The following is a 21,414-nucleotide window of genomic DNA, read 5'->3' as shown; positions in this document are numbered from 1 at the left end:
GTCTTAATCTCTCACTTGCAATGTGCAGCCCTTAATTAATTCTCCATTGTAGTGTGTGTGTCATGTACTGTGCCATTATCATTATTTCTTCGTTCTTGCAGACTCATCGCCATCACACCCGTCTGTCACCACTCCCTCCCTCCCCCAACCTCTGTCTGAGGACACTGATGAATTTAGTGACTTTCAGGGGCCTGTAGATGCCCCTGGCTCCTTACCCTCCTCCTCCGCCTCTTCTTCCAACTTTGGCCTCTCCTCTCAGGCCAGCATCCAGCCCGCATCCTCTTCCCCCAAGACAGGTTTCTGTGAGGACAATGAAGAGTTTAGTGATTTTGTTCAAGGTCCTGTAAATGCATTCCCTTCCACCGAATTCCACCACTCCTCTCAGGCCCACGTCCAACCTTCGTCCCATTCCTCCTCCTCCTCCTCTTCCTCAATCCCTCAGTCCCTCCCTCCCTCTGTGTCCATTCCCACTGCCACCCAACACTCTGCTGTCAGCACCAGCTCCCAATCTACATTTCAAGGTAACTCTTCTATTGCTTGGTTGACATCTCCCCTTCCATCCTCATAATTTACAGTCAGCTGTCTACGCTTGGACTAAATTCAACTCAGATCTCTGATACTAAATGTTTCCACTTGTAGCTCTGGATTTTTGGTTGGTCTTTCGATGACATTAACACAGCAGACCCCTCCTCTAAACCTTTGAAGCTAAAATGCTTATCGCACAAGAAACATGATTAGCTTTTACCATTCGAATTTTAAGACTCTCGATTGTGGATTGAGACAGGATAGAGATGACCTTCTTTCCAGAGAAATACAACGTGCGGCATGCCAAATATGCAGTTTTCAGAATGATTTTGATGCATGTAGTTGGTCCTGAAAAATCAAAAGTTGGTTATACTTGATTAGTGCACTAATTTATGCACATACACGTCATAGGAAAGGCATACTGTTTACTGCAAGTGTAATCATGCATTTATGTTTAAGGAAACAGGAAAGTTGCATTTGTGTGTAGCTAGTGTCTTATCAAGAAGCTTGTTCCTCATTCACCCCTCTAGGCCCATCCCTGGAAGAGAAGCTGTTCTCCTCATGTGATCTTACAGCTCATAAGACCGCCCAGTTTAGTTTTAAACCCAAACCAAGTTTGGTTGAAATGGGTCCCAGAGCTAAAGTTTCAGCTCAGTTTCAGTCCAGCACTAAAGCGAGGAACTGGGCTGCGGCCCCGCGGGACTTGAGTTCTGTCTTCACTGCAGAAAGACTACCTGAGGCCCCGGTGTCGGCACCCAGCGTGCCCCCATCAGCTTCTGACTCATCCCCTCAAACCAGTAATGACAGTGGTGAGAGAAGTGCCTGTTTATTAGCCTTTAACAGCTTTGTCTTCTCTCCCTTGCTTTGCTGCTGTATTAACACACTCTCCAGGCAGTAGTTGTCTTTCTGTCCTGGGTAAATGTCTTTTTAACCTCCACATAATGATTCTGTACCTCCTACAGCAGCTTCATCTCTACTTTCTTGGGTCTTAATTGGTTCGATTCCAACTGGCCATCACATATTCCCAGCCTAGAATGAAACCATGTTGCCATGCTGTACCTCTGGGATGATGGTGGAGTCTTTGTGTCTTTCAGGTCCCCTGCCTGGTGTCTGTACATCTCCTAAAACCAGCCTCTGCTCTTTTTTCTGCTCGCTGTATACCTCTGTTGTTTCAGCCCAGATCTCATTAAAGGGCCTTCTGACACACTTTGTTTGTACACAGTATGGAAATTGTCTGTCTGTAGAGGTTCTGTGGTAATACCTGCTGATTCAATAAGCTGCTGCGTGTTCCTTTGCAGAGCAATACCCTCTCAGAGAACGGTCTCTGGCGCATGCTGACTTGCTTTTGGTCTAACAAGGATGCGCATGGACTGGCAGGTGCCACTAGGGCCCAAACATAATCCAAGGCTGATCCTGCATGCCTCTCTGCTACTCCTTTATTTTTGTCTGTGTCCTCTGTGTCATCGAGGGAAATATAGAGGCTCATCATGGAGACATTAATTTAACAGCCTACAAGTGATGGGAGGACTAGGTGCAAAATGGATGCCTGAGTAAACATATGCCTCGCAGACACAGTGTTAGGGACTCAAGCATGCCATTTTTCTGAATGTGTTATTTGCAGAAAAAAACTTCAACAAAGTCCGCGTCAGCAGTTGAATTAGACTTAGTTTTTTTTACACGTCAAGCACATTCACCTCTCTCCTTGAAGCTGGAAAGGGCTCACAGGCTGATTTATAGATTGCTAGCATGGTAGGACACTGTGATTCAGTGCAGGGGAGTATTACTTCTGCACGGAGCCTCACAGGCATCAGGTGTATGATTGTGTTGAGTTGGTTACTAGCAGGGCTCAGCTGCCAAAAGGCCTGGCAAATTGTATACCCGGACAATGCTTCTGCTATAACAACAAACTGTATGTTTCTTTGTGCTTGTGACAGTGGGTGTTGGTGTGTACCCACAACAAGAGCACATCCAGCCCATGCTGCCAGCTTGGATTTACAATGATAACCTCGTCCCTGGTAAGTATTCACACCCAAGTATGGCCAATACAGTGCTCCAAACTCTTTTGTTTGGCATTTCATGCATATATGATTTTTTTTCCTTCTCTTGTTTTACTGTCCTTTAGAATTGTTCAAGAAGGTTCTTGAATTCACCATGACTCCAGCAGGCATTGACACAGCCAAGCTCTACCCACTTTTAATGTCATCAGGTCTTCCCAGGGAAGCACTGGGCCAAATCTGGGCATCAGCCAACCGCACAACACCTGGCATGCTGACCAAGGAGGAGCTCTACACTGTACTCGCACTAATTGGGGTGGCGCAGGTACACAAGAAAAATGATCTACCTAGAAGGACTCCACTAATTGTCCTGCATTGCTTCCAGGGAGCCTTTCTGTTAACTGCATACTGAAATTAGATGAGTTTACTTGGAAACAGAGTGAAGGAGGCAGGGCTGTGATCAGCTTAGGGCTTGTGAAGCATTGTAAGATGAATATATGGCAGAGTCTCCGTCAACTGAGCTTGGCAGGAGACTTCTTATCACCCTCAGCCTGGTGTCTGTTATCACAGCCCCTGGGAGGATGCAAATCTGCAGGCAGCTCACGAAACACTGAACACAAACGCTTGCTGATTTAAATCTTCAAGAGTCTTAAAACACAAGCACAACAAGGTGCATTCTCTTGTGACATGAAAAGGTTTATCTGCCAGTAACTCGAATGGAAGCATCAGTCTTTTTTTTCCTTCTTTTTTTTTTAAAGATTAATGAATACATAATGCCAGCTGATACTAAAAGTTTAGACTAGCCACCGTGCCCCGATAATCCTCAACTTTTAAATGATTTCTCATAATTTAATTGATTGGCACTTAGAATGATTTGTATCAATGTGACAGTGATCTGGGACAGTAAAATCTGCATTTAGATGGCAATTGGATGGACATTTCAACAACTGATTTCATGATGTTTAAAGTTTTGTTGTTTTAATTTGATTTGTGTATCGTTAAACCCCTGCGCTTGGTTTCAGAGTGGCCTCCCAGCAATGAATGTAGAAATCCTCAGTCAGTTCCCCAGCCCGCCAGTGCCCAACCTACCTGCCCTTGCCATGGCCATGGCCCCCATCATGCCCCAGCACCAGCAACCCATGATGACCCACTCCGCAGTGTCCATGTCCATGCCCACACCTGCTCCACCAGTCATGCCAATGGCACCTACAGCACCGGCTCAAGCACCCACAAACACCAACTTCATTGCCAGTTTTCCTCCCACACAGGTAACACCAGTGTAGTTCTGTTTGTTCCTGTAATGATCCTAACACATCACTCACTAACACACTGACTCATCTTAGGCGACCAAAGCTGACGATGATGATTTCCAGGACTTCCAGGAGGCTCCAAAGGCAGGAGCAGGAGACCAGGCCTTCTCTGAGTTCCAGGGGGAGACAAGTGCAAGTTTCCCCACCAGCATAACATCTCAACACCAAAACAGGTAAAGAATTTGAGTGCAGATCAGATAGTTGGGAATAAAGACATGATTTGATTTTGATTACAGCCTACAGACTGCAATTAACAGTCTCATAAAAGGCTGAAAGTGTCATTTTCACCTGCCGAAATTCCCATAATATCAAGAAGATCTTACAATAAATATATACTTCATTATTTCACTATCCTTTAACACTCAAACTTCTTTCCTGAAGAAATTATGTTGGCAGCAACGAGGGATGCAGCCCTCAGTGGTTATTTATAGATCAGTTATCCTGCATGTTTGTGTGCTGCATAATTTATCCGTACAGTCAGACACTCCGTCTTAATATCTCGCAATAACCTTCCTAGAATAACAATGAGTGTGGGTCATCTCTTAATGAATTCATTTCACTGGACAGTAGATAAGCTAATTTCTTGATATTACTTTCCAAGCCCATTTGCAGAGACTGTCCTTTCATTGAGAGGAAGCTGAAAAGCAATTATCATTGGAAAGACAATGAGACAGCAGAGCAATATTATCTCACAGCACTGGAGTTTTATTATTCTCTCATATTTCTCCCCTGAAAACATGTAGTTCAGACAGTTTCAGCAATGTAGCAAGTATTCCTTGGTTGTAACTAAATGAAATGGAGGCTTAGAAGTGTGTTGAGTTGCCAGCAGTAAGCAGCAGACATAATTTAACAGACATTAATAAATGAGATGAAGAAACTGATGGACAATTTCCCATTTTGTTGTCCATAAAAACCGCAAAATGTCACAATGTCACACAAGCATTTCTTATGATGAAGGTTACTGGCAGAAGACAGGGTAAGAAAACCATTTTTAATGACTTAAAAAATTTGATGTAGCTAAATAATCATTGGTTGAATAAATTGCACTTTTAATTGCTATGCCACTGTCATCATCACTAAATCAGAGCAACAGTGTCCTCAGCCAAAGTCTCAAACAGAAGGACTGTAGCAATAAACTAAACAGATGTCTACAGTTATAACGACAGACAAATAATCTCAATCATCTTAGTGGCACTGCTGTAAATCTGATTTCGTACTTTCTCATAAAATTGTGTTCATTGAGATTTATCTTTATAATCTATTGTTGCACTGAGCATGTTATGGTGCAACCCCTCTACCATTAAAGCTCACTCTGCCTGATGTCTCAATATACCCCACTGTAACCCTGCAGTGCTCCCGCCATGCTGACCCCGGTATCTGGCTCCTCCTCTGCCTCGATCTCATCCTCTGACAAGTACGCCGTCTTTAAACAGCTGTCTGTGGATCAGCCTGCTGAGCCTGCCCCCCCTGCCTCAGGTACGTTTTCTACCTTCACAAGGATATATGTTATGAGTATCTATGCTGGGGACTTTGTGTACTCTCAGTATTGATTAAGATTGATTTCATGCTGTACAGTGTACATCAAAGATGTTTTGGGTAAAGGAGGTTGGGGATGATGGAAATATTATCTTCAGGTGTTCAAACCAACACAGAGAATAACACACTTCACTCTCGCTCGATAGCTGGCAAAGACTGATTGAATGCACAGTGACTTCATGAATTCCAACATCTTGTCTCACCTCTCCATGGTGCTGGTGATGGATAGTGCAACTGCTGCTCCTAAAATTCAGAAATATAACTTTCTGTTCCTCAGAGTTAGTCAGTGCAGCTTGAAATCAAAGGAAACTTATTCAGAGTGGCTTTAATAAGGAGATTTAGGAACACATCTCAACTATTTTTGAGTGCTGCCCTCAGATAATACTCTGTGCTAGATTACCAGACTGTTTTGCTGTCACTCTGCCTGCCTATTAGTGTTGATTGAGTCATACTTTACACATTGCTCTTTTTATTGTTTTCCAGATATCGGAGACAAATACAGTGTGTTTAGACAACTTGAACAACCTGCTGACAAGAAACCAGTCGGTAAGAAACTCTGTCAGCCTCTTTGATCTTCAAAGTCTCTCACAAAAACATATCTGTACTTAAACAAATGTGCCCAGATCCCATTGTTCTTTTTTTTTTTTTTTTTTTTTACTCTACCCAAAAGACAGAACAAATCCTCAAAAAATACTGCCAACCACTCTCTACTGAACCCTTTGTCATTGTGGCTGAGGACAAGAGAGCCCCTCTAATTAATAATTGTGATAAAACCATGGTAAAAGCTCTCAGGTCACTACAATGCCATTACCGCTGTCTCATTTGTACACCACGTCTTGTTACGTAGGCCTACAATGTTGATCCCAGTTTGTTTCCCGTCCCTTTGTCATTAGAACAGTTTCCAACGGGGACAACTCTTACAACTCCAGTAAGTCATGCTTTGCGGTGACCTTTCCTTGGCATTGTCAGGCTCCATCTCCTTAATGAGCCCATTAGTTATCTCTTCTCCAGTGCACACCAGCAATGTGAGCAGATTCTCTATTTCAGGCCATGCATATATTATACCACAGTGGATTAACAACCGCTGAACCTCAAGAGTGAATTCTGAGTGGTTTCTAACAATGTCATGTTTCACAAATGTAGTCATTTATGGAAAAAAAGATAACTTTCAGAATATGTTACAGCTGCTCAAGTTTATGCTGCATCTTCTCAAAGCAAAAAAAAAAAAAAATCCATCTTAACTCCTGTTTTCAATTACTCTTGAATCTTGTGTTTTCTTCAAACAAAAAAGTGAAGCAGTTTGTCATTTATGCTACTTGACAGTGATGACTAATTAAAATAGCTTCTACTGATCTTGTAGGACCGTTATCTCACATATCTTAAGTACATCTCACAGCCTCTGGCACATTCCATTGAGCTTTTCTACTGCAGTCACTCACAACATTCATTTTTCTCTTCTAATTCCTCAATCTATTTACGTAACAAACCGGTATTAGGAGGAACGGGCCGACTCAGCCTTGAACTGAAATCATATCTGTTGTTTCTCTAAATTATTGTGACTTCACCTTTAGTTCCAGATGTTTCCAATCATTGTACATTTACTGTATTTTACTTCTGTGAATGCTTAAAAATACCCAAGAACAAACAAGAACGTATGACTTATGATTTACCCTCCTGAAATTGTTTAGATGGATTTTTTTTTTTTTTTTTTTTTTTTTTTTTTTTTTACACAAGAGCTTTATCATATCCTTTTCCAGTGTTGGCAACTCATTGCATGGTAGAATAGATGTGTGGCTGTGTAGATGGTGTAGCTTTGTGCAGTGATGCTGTTCTTTGCGGCCCAGGGAGCACAGTTCATCAGTTGGCTGGACGTTTACTATGAACATTCACAGTGCTTCACAATCATGACTAATCTACTTGCTTCCTTTCTTGTAGGACTGTGAAATCATAAGAGTCATGACTGTGGCAACGGAGGCCTTTTGTCTATATTCCATGATGTCTCACTGCCATTATAAATGTTTTTAATGACCATAATTTGTTCTCATTGGTTTGCAGGGGAAGGATTTGCAGACTTCAAGTCTGTCAGCGCTGATGATGGCTTCACAGACTTTAAAACCGCCGACAGCGTCTCCCCACTAGATCCTTCAGAACAGGCCAAAATCTTCCAGCCTGCCTTCCCTTCTGCTTTCCCCAACTCTCAGTCTCTACAACAACTACCACAACAGCAGCAACAGCCGGCAGTATCACTTTCTCAACCCAAAAACCCTCTAAACATGGCAGAGCTAGACATGTTCTCTTCAATGACTCCTTCTGTTCCTGCTGACACAAAACCCAGCACCTTCCCCTCGGTGTCTGTGCCCCCCTCTGTCGGGCTCCTACCTGGTGGAGCCAAGCCCCCAGGGGGAGGGACAGATGACTTTGGTGACTTTGCCCTATTTGGCTCCTCCTCCTCCGATGCTGCTCAAGCATCAGCAGCAGCAGGAACTGCAGCAGCACCGCAGGATGACTTTGCAGACTTTATGGCATTTGGAAGCTCTGGTAGGGAGCCTAAAGGTGAGAGCAATGTGGCAACACAACAAGCAGAGATCTCCACTCAGCAGCGGCCCCAGCAGAACTCAGACAAATATGACGTTTTCAAACAACTCTCACTTGAGGGAGGTCTGGCCTATGATGACACCAAGGAGAGTGGTGGGGGCTCCTTCTCTTCACTCAAGAGTGACACTGATGACTTTGCTGACTTTCAGTCCTCAAAGTTCTGCACAGCACTTGGCGCCTCAGAAAAGACACTGGTAGATAAAGTGGCAGCTTTTAAACAAGGCAAGGAGGACTCTGCGTCTGTAAAGTCCCTCGACCTCCCATCCATCGGGGGCAGCAGTGTGGGGAAAGACGACTCAGAGGATGCACTGTCAGTGCAGTTGGACATGAAGCTCTCAGACATGGGTGGAGACCTGAAGCATGTGATGTCGGACAGCTCTCTGGATTTGCCGGGTCTCTCAGCCCATCAGCCACCGGCTACAGGTGAGGAACTAGTGCGATTGCTCTGGTGAGGCTCTGTCTGGTTACACACACTAGTAAATCCTCGCCTCGTGAGTGCTCGCGTGTGATTACCAAACAAGGGATCAAAGGGCAAATAATGAGGTTCTAATTGGATAGAATATGTTTAAATACTCAAAACACTATATGAAGTACATATCAGTTTAGATTAGCACCATATCTTTCATTCTACATTTCACCATTCATCTCTATTTATTTATTTATTCATTTATTTATTTAATTATTTATTTGCTCAAATTCTGAGTTCCTTCCTTCCTTTCCTTCTTTCCACATTGTCCTCTTTCCCTCCCAGTAACCGAACGCTCCCGGTCCTTGAGATATCACAATAGCCAATACCTTAGTACCACTTCGATGCCAAAAGTCTGAAAACGGGACAAACTTCTACCAGAAGTACAGAAGGTACTGGAGATATTGAACAGTAACTACATGCAGAATGGCGGTGGCAAGTGAAGGTGTATTAAATCAAAGATAGTTATTTTAAAAATGCATTTCACTAATGCATTACTTTGGTATCTGATTTGATTTCAAGAGTCATGGAAAATCCTGGCTTTTAGCCCTATTTACAAGGGACGAGTGGCTGGTTTTGATGTGTTGGCAGTTGTAGTTCATAGACGAGGGTTCCGGCTGGTGTCGAATCAGCTCTTTGTTTGTTGTGCCTGCACCACAGTGGCTGACAACATGCTGCCCTTCAGTGTATCTTCTGTCTCTCCACAGGCTTCACTGTGTGTGTGTGTGTGTGTGTGTGTGTGTGTGCGCGCGCACGCGTGTGCGCGTGGATGTGTGTTTACATGTTGTTGACATTTCGAGCGATGCAAACAGAAAGGTTAACCTGAATAAAAACAAGTACATGAGGGCGTTAACTGTGATGAACTGTGCAGGAGTAAATCTTTGTTCATTATTATCACAGGATTCTCACAATAGACCACAGTTTACCAGAGGCATTATCTCAAAACTATTTTGTACTTGTTGACATTTGGTTTGTGTTGAATACTCATCAAATAATCTTATTTACTTGAAAACATTAACAGGAAATACTTCCAAGTATTTTGAAGCGGAGAGCAACGGTGACTCCTTGAGTCATGAAAAGATTTTAGCGGAAAGCACATCGATGCAATATCATTTTCAGAACAGAGAGTTTGGATGTGATTGCATTTCATGTCAGTGATTGGAACACTGTGCATGGCACAGTATTGCCTGGATCAGATGGCCCTCTAATTATGAATTTTATCCATTAATAGCATGTTTGTCCCCCATCTCACTTCCATGGAAGTGGAGTTAACCTCAAAGAAGATTTAGATATTGTTGGGTCTTTTGTCAAATGGAAATGGACCCGGCTCCGTAATCATCAGGTGTCTATGTCAGTGTGCCCTCTCCTCCCCTTCATCACTTATTCATCAAGCATCTCACCTTCCATGTCACGGCTCATGTTTCACGGCGCTCATTAAACCCATTTCTTGGTGTAACACGAGACAGGGTGTAATTGTTGTCAGGTGAAAGCCTTGAAATTGGGACTTTAGTGATTTTGGGAGTGTTGAGAAAGTTCCACTAGCTGAAAGGCTCTTCACCTCACAGCATTTATTTCTACGCCCTCATTTACTTTGTTTCACTTGCAGTTGTTCAACATATCAGGTAATTATCAGCCAAACAAATGATATCATTTTCATCCCAGGGACTGACAATTACCTTTTTGACCAGAAGAAATCATAAATGCAGACATCCTCATTGCCTTATTTTTAGTATTTTGGCTTAACCGAAACAGGCCTCTCTGTATTGAGAAAGTAAAACGATAAGTTCATGAGCTGCAGAAAAAACAATTAGGCTTATCGTGAAGAGGCGACGCCCTGTTTGACATTGATACATTCCGAAGAAGCTTTTATGCTACTACAATGCCTGCACCAAATTTCCTTTTCACCCCGATTTATCCAGTACTATCGTGGAGAGCTCTTGGACTGTCCTGTTGTTTAAGTGTAGCAGGTCGAGGAGTTTGAGCACCTCACTGTGTTTCTGGACATGTACGTACTTTACTTAAAGAGACAGTATTTCTTTTGTGAGGTTCACTATGAGCATGGGACTCAGAAGGAATCCATTCTATATGTTTTACCGTTCCCTGTGAAAGCATGAACACTCATGTTTGGCTCTACGGTCTGTCTCTCAGAGAAGTTAGTATTACCCTTCCTGCCTTGCTTTTTGCTGCAGTGTGCCTGCCTTTTCAATTTGTGAAATTGACAAGAACACAAAATGAGACACCATTTTATGCATAACAGTATTGCAAGTTGTTTTTATCAAAGGAAAAATGTATACTTACAGATTTAATAGTGTATTTTTATTACAGGAATATGAGCTCTTATTTTGAGACTAGAAGGACGTCTTGAGCTTGTTGTGATTTCCCGACTGTGTAAATTAGATGTAGCCTCCTCTATTTAGAATTATTAAAATGTTCATTAGATATTTTAGGTTACCAGTCCAATCATTGTTGTCTTGAGTACTAATGATGTGCTGTTATTTAGGGAATTATAGCCCGCTTTGACAAACTGTCACAATAGTAAGAGAAAAAGGATACTGTCTCTTTAAATCTGTTTTTGCATCTGTGACTGGATGTAATTTAAGCCCTCTTTGGGATGTCAGGTGTAAGAATGGCCCTCGTTTTTTTTTTTTTTCTTTTTTTCCCCTCTGTAACCCTTTGAGTGCCTGAAAAAGGTCACTTCACATGTTTACAGTCAGAGTCATCAGATATTATGATTTATTTTGCTGTCAGAATGAACAGCAGGACTGATTTGATAACAGACTAAATACATAAAATTGTCAGTCTCTTAATTTGTAGCTGTTAAGACCTCTACCCCCTAATGTGCAATTTCTTAAACAAGCATTGATTTCTGAATGCTCTACTACCAATCGTCCCCCTCGGGTGCTCAAAGGGTTATTGCTTCCTGCCTTCAGCTTGTTCTTTGAATAATCTTTTCAACCAGGCATTCCAGGTGTTCTGTATTCAGATCTTTTCCAAAACAAAACCCTGTTGCTTTACACCCTAATAGCTGAACGAAGTTTGTCATCTCCTCAGAATTACTGATTTTAGTCTGTGAATGTGCCTTCTCATTCTGGTTTCTGCTTCTGTATCCTCGGATTATCTTTGTTTTCTCTTTTGGCTGTTTGTTTTTCTTCCTTTTTTTTTTCCTGACTCTGCATGCTCTTGTATTATGACGAACTAATTTTACCCATGTTAGTTTGCCAAAACCTCTTGTAATGATAGACCTCTTTCACAGTACTATGTGACCTTTCTCTCTTTCTCTCTACTCATGTTGTCGTAATAAATGTTACTGTTGGTATTGCTGAAATGCGTACCGTCTTATTTTCTACTTTTCTTTCTTGAGAGGCCATAAATGATCTAATTATCAAAGAAATTTTACAGCACTACATCCTTGTCAATTTCACAAATTGCCTTTTGTGTCGGGAGGTTCTGTCATGCAACATAATCGTGGGTTCAGCAAGGTCGTCTTTTTTTTTTTGTGAGAGTGCGGGACAAATGGAGAGGTAGACCTGAATACTGAGATGGTAAATAGCTGTGGCAGGTAGCATTAGTCACAAAGAAACGGATCACAGCCTGTCAGAACATCAGAATGTTTAGAAATCAGAGCACAAGTAGTAAAATCCTTTTAAGATCTTTTATAGATATTTAAAATACTTCTAAGAAGGCCAGATCCCTCGGGTTGCATACAGTCTTAAGAAATATCTGATTATTGCGTGGAGTGAGCGTGGAGCGTGGAGTGAAATCATATTGGATAGCTGCTGTAGATGAGTTGCCCACATGTGCAGAATGAAGAATGAAGTCATCTCCTCCTCATAAACATCACCGTGGACAAAACATCATCCTTATTTACTCAGTATCATTAGTTGAACTGTTTGATCAGCATATTTTAATGTTTAAAATAGTTCTTGATACTTATCAAGTATCCTTCATTACTGTAGCCATCCATTGGCCTGCCCTGACTCTCAGCCATGATGCAAAATGATGTTGACAAGCTGTGAACAATCAGCAATTACCTCTTGATCTGTTAGAATTTAACCTGCAGTGGGACATAGAAGAGTGCTGCGCGCACGCACGCACGCGCGCGCACACACACACACACACACACACACACACACCGCTGTCATGCAGTTCTGAAATCTGAAAGTACAGCTTTAGAGTCCATTTCAGTCTTGTCTTTTAAATTTCCTACCATTAACTTTTTTTGCATTGAGAAAAAGAACCCTTTGCAATGAAGTATTTTACCCCTGGCTACCACACTGCCAAAGATGCTGAAATATCTCAGTACAAAATGCGGAGAAGGTTTCCTCACAGTGACCTGATCTTATTTTGCCCCCAGTGACAATACAGCACATTTGTAATGCTTCACAGGATGCTAGCCTTATCAGTGGGTCAGATGTTGGACATCAGAAAGGACACTTTCTCTAACTTACAAATCATATTTAGCTAAGTACCTTTGCTGTAATTTGTAAAAGATTTGAGACATCTGTGGTATTGGCATCCATCCCACAATAATGGACTTGATATATTTTGAGGGTAATGACCAGATTTTATTTTCAGAAACCTCGGTTCAGAATCCTACTGTATTTGATTTATTGAACTAGCGGCAAAGAAATGTGAAGATAGGCAGAATAGTTATTATTTGCTTGCCATCACTCGGAGGTAGGTCAGAAAATATATTTGCTAATGTGAATATAGTGGCTGAAAGTTTGAAAGACTTGCAAAATCCCAGATCCCTCAAGGCTAAACTGCCATTAGAAGACAGGACACATCACTTGAACTGATTGTCAGATTGGTGGCGTAGTGATAATGTGACTGAAATCTCAGTTTCTCCTCCTGGCCCATTAATCTAGTGTCTATCATGACAGCATCTCTGCTATTCCTAGGAAGCACTGGCATGTCTGTGTTGTCATTACAGAAGGAGACGACATGAAATTTGACCCCTTTGGGACATCCGGCCTCGGCAGCCTGGCCAGTTATGACTGGTCAGACCGGGAGGAGTGTGTGTCCGGTGAGGTCAGAAAGTCGCAGGGCCTGGAAGCAGCCGTTCTTCCATCATTAGCCCCAGCACCAAGGAAGGAGCTGGCCTTTGGTAGCAGTGAAAACATCACAAGCACCTCGGCAACGACCATCACTACATCCTTCGCTGCTGAAGACGGCTCATCAGCAGACGACAAGTTCGAAGCCTTCGCTGACTTCGGCTCCAGTGACCAGGGTTGTGTTGATGACGAAGACGACTTTGGGGATTTCGCGAGCACTGTTTCTGAGAAGTCCGACTCGCCTGCCACCACTGCTGATGTGGGCTCTGAGGGTAACCCAAGCGAAGCCTCTGATGAGTTTGGTGCCTTCCAAGGAGACAAACCTAAGTTTGGCAAGTCTGACTTCCTCAAAGCCAGCGCTCAGGCCAAAGTCAAGTCCAGTGAAGAGATGATCAAGAATGAGCTGGCAACCTTTGACTTGTCTGTTCAAGGTGAGTCAACTAATGCAATTCCTTGTTAATTATACCATTCCTGAGGATGCAACCATTAATTGATCTTTTGAAGTTGTAATCTTGCTACATTGATTATTTCAACTTACCCAAGACGCAGAAAATCTTTTCATTTGCACATGCACAATGAGTTGATACTCATAATTGTTGTTGAGTACCTCCCAAACACGTCCCGCTCTAGAGAAACCACACCAGCACCGATTATACTGTATGTTTAATACCTCGCACCAGCATCTGCACTTGTCTTTGTTCCTGCAGTAAAGCTGTCAGACATTAGATGGCAGTGTTGAGATGACAGCTCTGCTCCACTGCCACTGACTGCTGAGATGGATGAGCAGAGGCCCGCAAATTCATGAACCGTATCCACTTATACTGTGTTCATTTTTTGTTTGCAGGTGTTGTGTTCTACGAATAATTTATCTGCGCTGTAATGAACGCTCCTTTGCCCCATAGATTTTTCTCTATGAGCTGGATTTAATTTCTGCGACCATGAGGGCTTTTCTAACTCTGTAATTTGATCATTGTTGAGCTTTGTGGGTGGGAGTTGGTGTGTGTGTGTGTGTGTGTGTGTGTGGGGGGGGGGTGGTATGACGCATGTCTGTGGGCGGTAGAGGAGTGGGGGCGCACATTACCTGTGTCTGGACAACCCTCACACACAAGCCCAGCGAAAGCCCCCCTGGAACAGTTTGAGCTTAGCATATGTTTGTGCCCATGTTTGTTGTGGTACCCAGCCAGGATTTGTCCGTCTGTCAGTCCCTATGAATAATTCATACCTACATATTTGTGCCTCTGTTATGTACATAATTATTGTTTGTCTCAAATTAAGTATTTACTCATGCCGTTCTTGTCCGTGAGGAATTAACCACAACAGAATGGAAGTATGATGATTGTAAACAAACAGGTGCATATCTCAAAATGAGTCATCACCATAGATTGTTGAATAAATGTAGAACCAAAAGTGTTTTTGCTTCTTCCTGACATCCGTGTCCCTCTGCTCACTTGTCCTTGTGTCAGGCTCCCATAAACGCAGTCACAGTTTGGGTGAGAAGGAGATTGGGCGTTCACCCCCGTCTTTGGCTCCAGAGCAGCCCTTCAGAGATCGATCCAGCACCCTGAGCGAGAAGCCTGCACTACCTGTCATCAGGGACAAGTACAAAGATCTGACTGGGGAGGTGGAGGTGAGGCACGGCTGTCATGGCTAACTGCTCCGCATGTCAATATTCGCCACATTTCAACACAATACCCAGGACTGTTAAAGGCTGCTTGCCGTCATGTTTTCATTCAAGATTATTATGTCTTGTTCCAGGAGAGTGAGCGCTACGCTTACGAGTGGCAGAGGTGTCTGGAAAGTGCTCTGGAGGTTTGTGTTTGTTTGTTTGTGTCCCGTGTCTGACCTTGTCCCATTCTAGTGAGGCATAATTGTGAGAGTTAATGCACAAATAATTAAGATTACCAGATGGCACTGTTTTCTGTCAACCTTCTGTTTAACTTAAGGACCTTTCACTTATCAGGTAAATTTCAGGGTGAATTTATTCCCTTTCCAACGATTTATTTTTGAAATATCCCTCTACTTCTATTATTTGTGTATTTTCTAATAAAATAGAAATTGTAAGGGTGAAGATACCAAAAATTAACAGGGGATTAACACTCTGGCAAAAGTTATAAACAAGACAGATGTTGTTTGACTTTGTCAATGATGAGCAGAAACTGTATATACAGGCTAATGCTGCCTTCTGTCCTTCCATATTAAGGTGATCACCAAAGCTAACAACACCCTGAATGGAATTAGCAGCTCCTCCGTCTGCACTGAGGTCATCCAGTCTGCTCAGGGCATGGAATATCTGCTGGGTGAGGAAGCACAAACAACACACACACACACACACACACACACACACACACACACACACACACACACACACACACACACACACACACACACACACACACACACACACACCACCATGAACAAAGCCAGGACTTGCTGTGTGGTGGGTTCATGAGTCTGGTACAGAACCCTGTGTGTGTCCTTCCACCCTCTGAAGGACAGGAACAGAAAGGACAAGATTACAGCTCTGATGTGATGGTTTTTCACTGCCAGGATTTACAAGGTCCTGCTCTCCCACTGTGGTTTTAATAAGCCGTCAGTGACAGAAGTCCCTCTTAAAATTGGATGAAACAAAATATGTTTTTTTTTTAATGAGGTTTGTGCTTGTTTTATTTTCCTTTCTCAGGTGTGGTGGAAGTGTACCGCGTCACCAGACGTGTGGAGCTGGGCATCAAGGCGACAGCTGTGTGCTCTGAGAAGCTGCAGCAGCTGCTGAAGGACATCAGCCGCGTTTGGAACAACCTGATGGGCTTCATGTCTCTGGCTAAACTTGCGGTGAGAAGCACATGTATAGGAAAAACTGGAACTGTTAGAATCATTAATAAATACATAATTCATCTATAAATAGGATATGACCCCATTCAATCCAAACAAATACGACATACGTTCATTAACCTACTTCTGAATGTGCTCCTGTATTGTATGCATTTGTATGAATTTCCCTTTATATTTACTACTTCATTTAATGTTTCATATGGTTTATTAATGATTTTGCCTTTCCTTCAAAAGTTCTGTATTTATTTACTTTAACGTTTTAGTTTGAAGGACAGACACCTTACAAATATTGTGAAGTGCTCACATATAAAGGAATGTAAAGGTAAAGACAAACATTGTGATTGATAAATAAATTAATAAATCAAACAATATTGAATAAAATAAATAAGGGAAGTCATATGCAAAGGTATATAATAGAATAATACATAAAATAAGAAAAATGAATAGGGAAGTAAATTAATAGGGGTATTTGTACCAAGGTTATACAAAAAAAAAATAGAACAACTAATTTTACACGACAATTTATCAATTAGTTACTGTCTACATTCCATTTGGAGCATTTAACAGCACAGTCATTAATTTAATGGCCTGCCCCCCCCCCCCCCCCTTTTCTGGTATTTTTTTTACCCTCCATAGCAGCAAACCAGAGAACAGACACAGGGTAAATAGATTTATATTCATACACAGCTGTTTTACTACCCTCTTTTATTGCCAAAGATTTATCTGTACTCTTCAATGCAGGTACACAAATACACATGATGATAAGGTGTTGTATGCCAATTTGCAATAAAAAAGGTTGTCAATGAAATAATGAAATGTTAGTGAATCTAGTCTGGTCGGCCATTAGGTTTGAATCAATGATCAATTGATTTTGGATGCAATGTAGCGGTGTGTCGCTGGTGTTTAGATCAACAGGGAGGACAAGGCCTGTATGGATTTATTTATCCAGCTGTCTGCAAGCTGAAGAAGATAAAACACAGCTTTCAAAGAGAAATAAGATGGAACCAATGTTTAATTGAAGCATAGCAGTTTGCATTTTTTTCTTCCTGACTCCACATAATTGAAGTCAAACAAAGGCTTCATACAACGCTGATGATGCTGGGAGATGTTTACTGTAAGCAGACTTGTTTTCCTTGCTGTTATTTTAAGAAAAGAAATGAGTATGTTTTGCCCTGCGGCAGGAAGTGAAAATTGTGTGTGTTTGTGTGTGTATATCCTTTTAATGTCTATCTGTTTTTGTGCTTGTGCAGCCTGATGAAAGTTCCTTAGATTTCTCCTCCTGTGTTCTGAGGCACGGCATCAAGAATGCCAAGGAGCTGGCTTGTGGGGTGTGCCTCCTCAACGTTGACGCTCGCAGCAAGGTTTGTGCTCACACAGAATAACTATTAGCGCATAACATTGTTTTTTCTTAAATGCATTTTTTTTGTTTTTCATCCAAAAGAGATAAGAACTGACAATCCTTTGACTTTGAAACATTTTTGCAGAACAAAGAAGAAGGCACTTTTGGACGTCTATTAAAACGAGTATGAGACAGTGACCTGTCAACCAAATCTCATTCCACTCTTTCCCACTGGGGGCCTCTGGGGGCCTGTTCTCCTTTTACCGGAGAACCCGGCAGCGGGCCAAAGTGACAGGATTCACCTCTCTCCGCTGCTCTCCAACAGTTGTCTTCTTTGACACGTACTCTTAACAAACCATCAGCCAGTATCCAACATTTTAAGGACAAATCAAATTAATATATATTATAGTTCACCAACCCCCTTATTACCTGTTGCAATGCCTGTCAAGCTTTCTGTTGCTCCACAGCTGATACTCAGTTTAGATGATAACAACAGCAGACCAACAAGACATTACAAAAACCACATTTCAATTAGCAACATGAATCTGTGTTACATTTAATCAGTTAAATGATGCGTGTTTTCTCATTTTTGATGTATTTAAATAGCATTGTATCATTTATTCAGTCATTAATTCGATTTTTTTTTTTGTTAGGCTGTCTGAGTTCTCCTGCTAAATGTCTAAAGCTGCATGTGTCAAGCAAAAAAAATCAGCATCTTCAATAGTGATTCACCCATGCAGATGAAAAAGTAAATAAACACACAGCAGTAGTTTTATAATGCAGAAGAAGATGATATGAGAACCAGTTATTCTTGTCATGATAATGCGGCTGCTAAGCTTGCAATTGTGGCACTATCTAAGGTCACGCTGGCTCAGTTCCTGAACTACCGAACTGCCAATAATGAGAGGGACCGAGCTGCTGTTGTTGTTCGTCTAAATAATGATGCGTGCTGATTGGCAACACTTGGTTACTCACACCAGATAGCTGAACACGCCAGAGCAGATGAACACAAATTTAAGACCATTCATCCTTTCATCCATTCATAGATTTTTGAATTTGTGTGGTTGTTTTTTGAGAGAATACACCACCTTCTATCCTCTCAAACTGCCTCTCATACTAAAGCACCAAGTACACCTCCTCTGCATGTGGAGAAATATAAAGCTTGACAGACCTGCTTAGTTACGGTTGCTATGATTGAACATTCACTGGTTGGCGGAGAGGTTTAGCAAACAGTCAATGTAGGTCATTGTTGTTTCCTAGCTTGAACATTGAAGGATGGACTAAAACAAAAAAAGCACCAAGAAATAACAGTGGGCAGTCCTGAAATAAGTGAAGGAGAGAGGAGAATTGTCAACTTGGCACCTGAGGGCGAGTCTTTGCATCCTGGGATTGGTTCTTCAAGGTCAGAATGGCTGTTAGTTTCCCTTGGACACAGTTGGTTCTCTATTCTGTCACCTCCTTCACCTGGGCACTCTTGGCTAACCATCTCGGCTGATTCTTTAACTGTTCGTAACTCTGGACTGCTCCACTATGAGCAGAATTGTATGTTTAGCTACCGGCCTGTTGTGGCTATGATTTTCATTGACGTTGGCCTTTAATGAATCGTCAGAACATGCAGCCGACTGGCAGACTGTTTCTTGTGTTCCCTCTGTTGCTCAGCCAGAGCCAGATGAATGGTGCTGGCAAGATAGAGCTCGAAGCATCGAGGCTGCGAGCAGATGTGGCTGACACATCTGTCATAAGCAGGGAGAACAGCTGATAATAGTCCTGCACACACACAAACACACTCTTGTGAGCACAGAGAGCCTCGGTCTAGAAAATTAATGCAGTTTTATTTTGTCTCTGTGCCACTAGCATGAGATTAATAACCCATCTTTTAATTACATATTTGGCAGAGCCACACTGGTAAGAATGCATAATAGCCAAGTGGAGAATAGCATCCCCTCAGAGTGTAATAAAGTGAAAGAACAGCTTTGGCTACAGAAGGCGCTTCTAATTGTTACATTGTGCTGTAGTGAAGAGGCAGTAATTTGTTTTTCGACCAAAAGGTACTGAAAGGTAGAGATGATGATGTGCTATCCCGTGGAATCAAAGAAAAGTGAACAATTCTGGACAGCAAACAAGTTAAATTCACTTCCTCCCGTTCTAGCTTTTTAGCACTGAGCTCCTATCTGCTGGAAACACCTGTAGCTGCTATTAGATTTACGCCGACAGCCGATGATGACAACCTGAAGGGGCCCTATCAACGCCTGTAGATGCTCAATGGTTTAGGCAAGCACACACCGCCTTCTGCCATCAATCACACGCGCTGATCGATCCAAGCTGCTCTGTGGCGGAAGAAGATCCATATGTAACCTGCATTTTCTATCATTTGGGATTTCCATCCTATCACACATCCTGGACACACTAATAGTGACTCACTATTAGCCAAATGCTTTCTACTAACCACTAATGTCAGCTGCATTTTTATCTCACGATTGTGCGTGTGGTTTTTTTTCCCCCAAAGTAGAATATTCTTGACTCCCTTCCCATTTATCTCAGCTGCCCCACTGCTTTATTTTTTAAATCTAGATGTATTTTTTATCATGTTTACAACCATTGTTATTCATGTGAACCACACAGTAATTTGTCATTATCATCTCTGACCACAGGCAGCAATCTAATATTTTTTTTCCACATTCTCAAAAAACATAAATGTGCATTTATGTATTCATATTTCAAAATCCATACGTGATTTCTATGAGTTGACTTTTTGATATTAATTATCAACCAGAATCATGCAAATTTGGCCAGATGATGATATTGTCAATGTCATTTAGATTTCAAAAGATTGGTACTGGATCAGTAGTTCTTTAATGCCTCCGTTCTGCTTCATTTCTCCTCATCGGGTCGGTTGGCAGGGATGATCAACCTGCGGCAGCATCACCAAAATCTCAGTCTGTCACTCAAAGGCAGCAGCACTTTTATCACAAGTGATCATTTTCACTTGATGATGATGATCTAGCTTGTCTGCCCAATGATAAATGCTAATATGGGCAATTAGAGGGAGAAGCGCTGAAAAGGATTTAATAACTTGGCAATTGTGGTTATTTATATAAACGCAGACTTCAAGGATTTGGGTTGCTTATTAAAAATGTAGCTTTTATTTGTGGAGGTACAAAAGTAGCACTAGAATAAGATCCAAAATCTGTGTGTGTGTGTGTGTGTGTGTGTGTGTGTTGTGTGTGTGTGTGTGTGTGTGTGTGTGTGTGTGTGTGTGTGTGTGTGTGTGTGTGTGTGTGTGTGTGTGTGTGTGTGTGTGTGTGTGTGTGTGAGAGAGAGACAGAATGCTCACAGCCCACATCATGGGGGTCAGGTTACCAGGGTTCCTACGCATTTAGAGAATGGAAAATGTTTTTAATTTTCTACTCATTCTGGATTGTTTTTCTTGTCTAGTTCCAGCACTGATCTGCTTCTGTCACCATCGAATTTTACATAAATTCATGAAACAAAACCAGAGATACCAAATGTGAAGGAGCCTTGGGACTAATAACTTTGATTCTTTCATATTTTCACTCATGCACTTTACGGGACAATGGGGAACTCTTAAAACCATAAAATGTCAACTTGCTGCTTTGCTTTGCATGAATTTGACCCCTCTTGTGCTTGCAGGCATTGAATAAAGACATTGACAGGAGGTCAAGGGTAATTATACATTATCTACTTTGATTAGAAAGGAAAGAAATGAGAGGCGGATTTAAACTATAGGATCGGTTTTATTATTGCT

At 41.9% G+C, this 21,414-nt stretch overlaps 1 protein-coding gene across 10 annotated transcripts in view; it reads left to right on the top strand.

The window, feature by feature from the left end:
- synrg (synergin, gamma) overlaps positions 1 to 21,414 on the top strand; it is a 33,457-nt gene that overhangs the window by 7,851 nt on the left and 4,192 nt on the right. For 2 of the 10 annotated variants that reach the window (XM_086216602.1, XM_086216600.1), the window contains exons 7-23: positions 102 to 521; positions 1,056 to 1,334; positions 2,460 to 2,540; positions 2,648 to 2,844; positions 3,542 to 3,787; positions 3,863 to 4,002; positions 5,181 to 5,305; positions 5,849 to 5,911; positions 7,421 to 8,383; positions 13,360 to 13,911; positions 14,944 to 15,107; positions 15,236 to 15,289; positions 15,681 to 15,777; positions 16,161 to 16,309; positions 17,560 to 17,670; positions 17,794 to 17,832; positions 21,300 to 21,332. In XM_086216602.1, coding sequence (XP_086072728.1) covers positions 102 to 521; positions 1,056 to 1,334; positions 2,460 to 2,540; positions 2,648 to 2,844; positions 3,542 to 3,787; positions 3,863 to 4,002; positions 5,181 to 5,305; positions 5,849 to 5,911; positions 7,421 to 8,383; positions 13,360 to 13,911; positions 14,944 to 15,107; positions 15,236 to 15,289; positions 15,681 to 15,777; positions 16,161 to 16,309; positions 17,560 to 17,670; positions 17,794 to 17,832; positions 21,300 to 21,332 — 3,713 coding nt within the window. The remainder of the gene's footprint in view (positions 1 to 101; positions 522 to 1,055; positions 1,335 to 2,459; positions 2,541 to 2,647; positions 2,845 to 3,541; positions 3,788 to 3,862; positions 4,003 to 5,180; positions 5,306 to 5,848; positions 5,912 to 7,420; positions 8,384 to 13,359; positions 13,912 to 14,943; positions 15,108 to 15,235; positions 15,290 to 15,680; positions 15,778 to 16,160; positions 16,310 to 17,559; positions 17,671 to 17,793; positions 17,833 to 21,299; positions 21,333 to 21,414) is intronic. The other 8 variants (XM_086216607.1, XM_086216605.1, XM_086216601.1 and 5 more) reach the window with 7 other exon arrangements.

This window comes from Aulostomus chinensis, chromosome 10 (genome assembly GCF_037954235.1).
Source record: "Aulostomus chinensis isolate RoL2024-O1b breed Wild chromosome 10, RoL_Achi_v1.0, whole genome shotgun sequence".
In the NCBI taxonomy this organism is placed as follows: Eukaryota; Metazoa; Chordata; class Actinopteri; order Syngnathiformes; family Aulostomidae; genus Aulostomus; species Aulostomus chinensis.
Note: the sequence above shows the minus strand (reverse complement) of the source record. Positions and strands in the feature narration are given on the sequence as shown.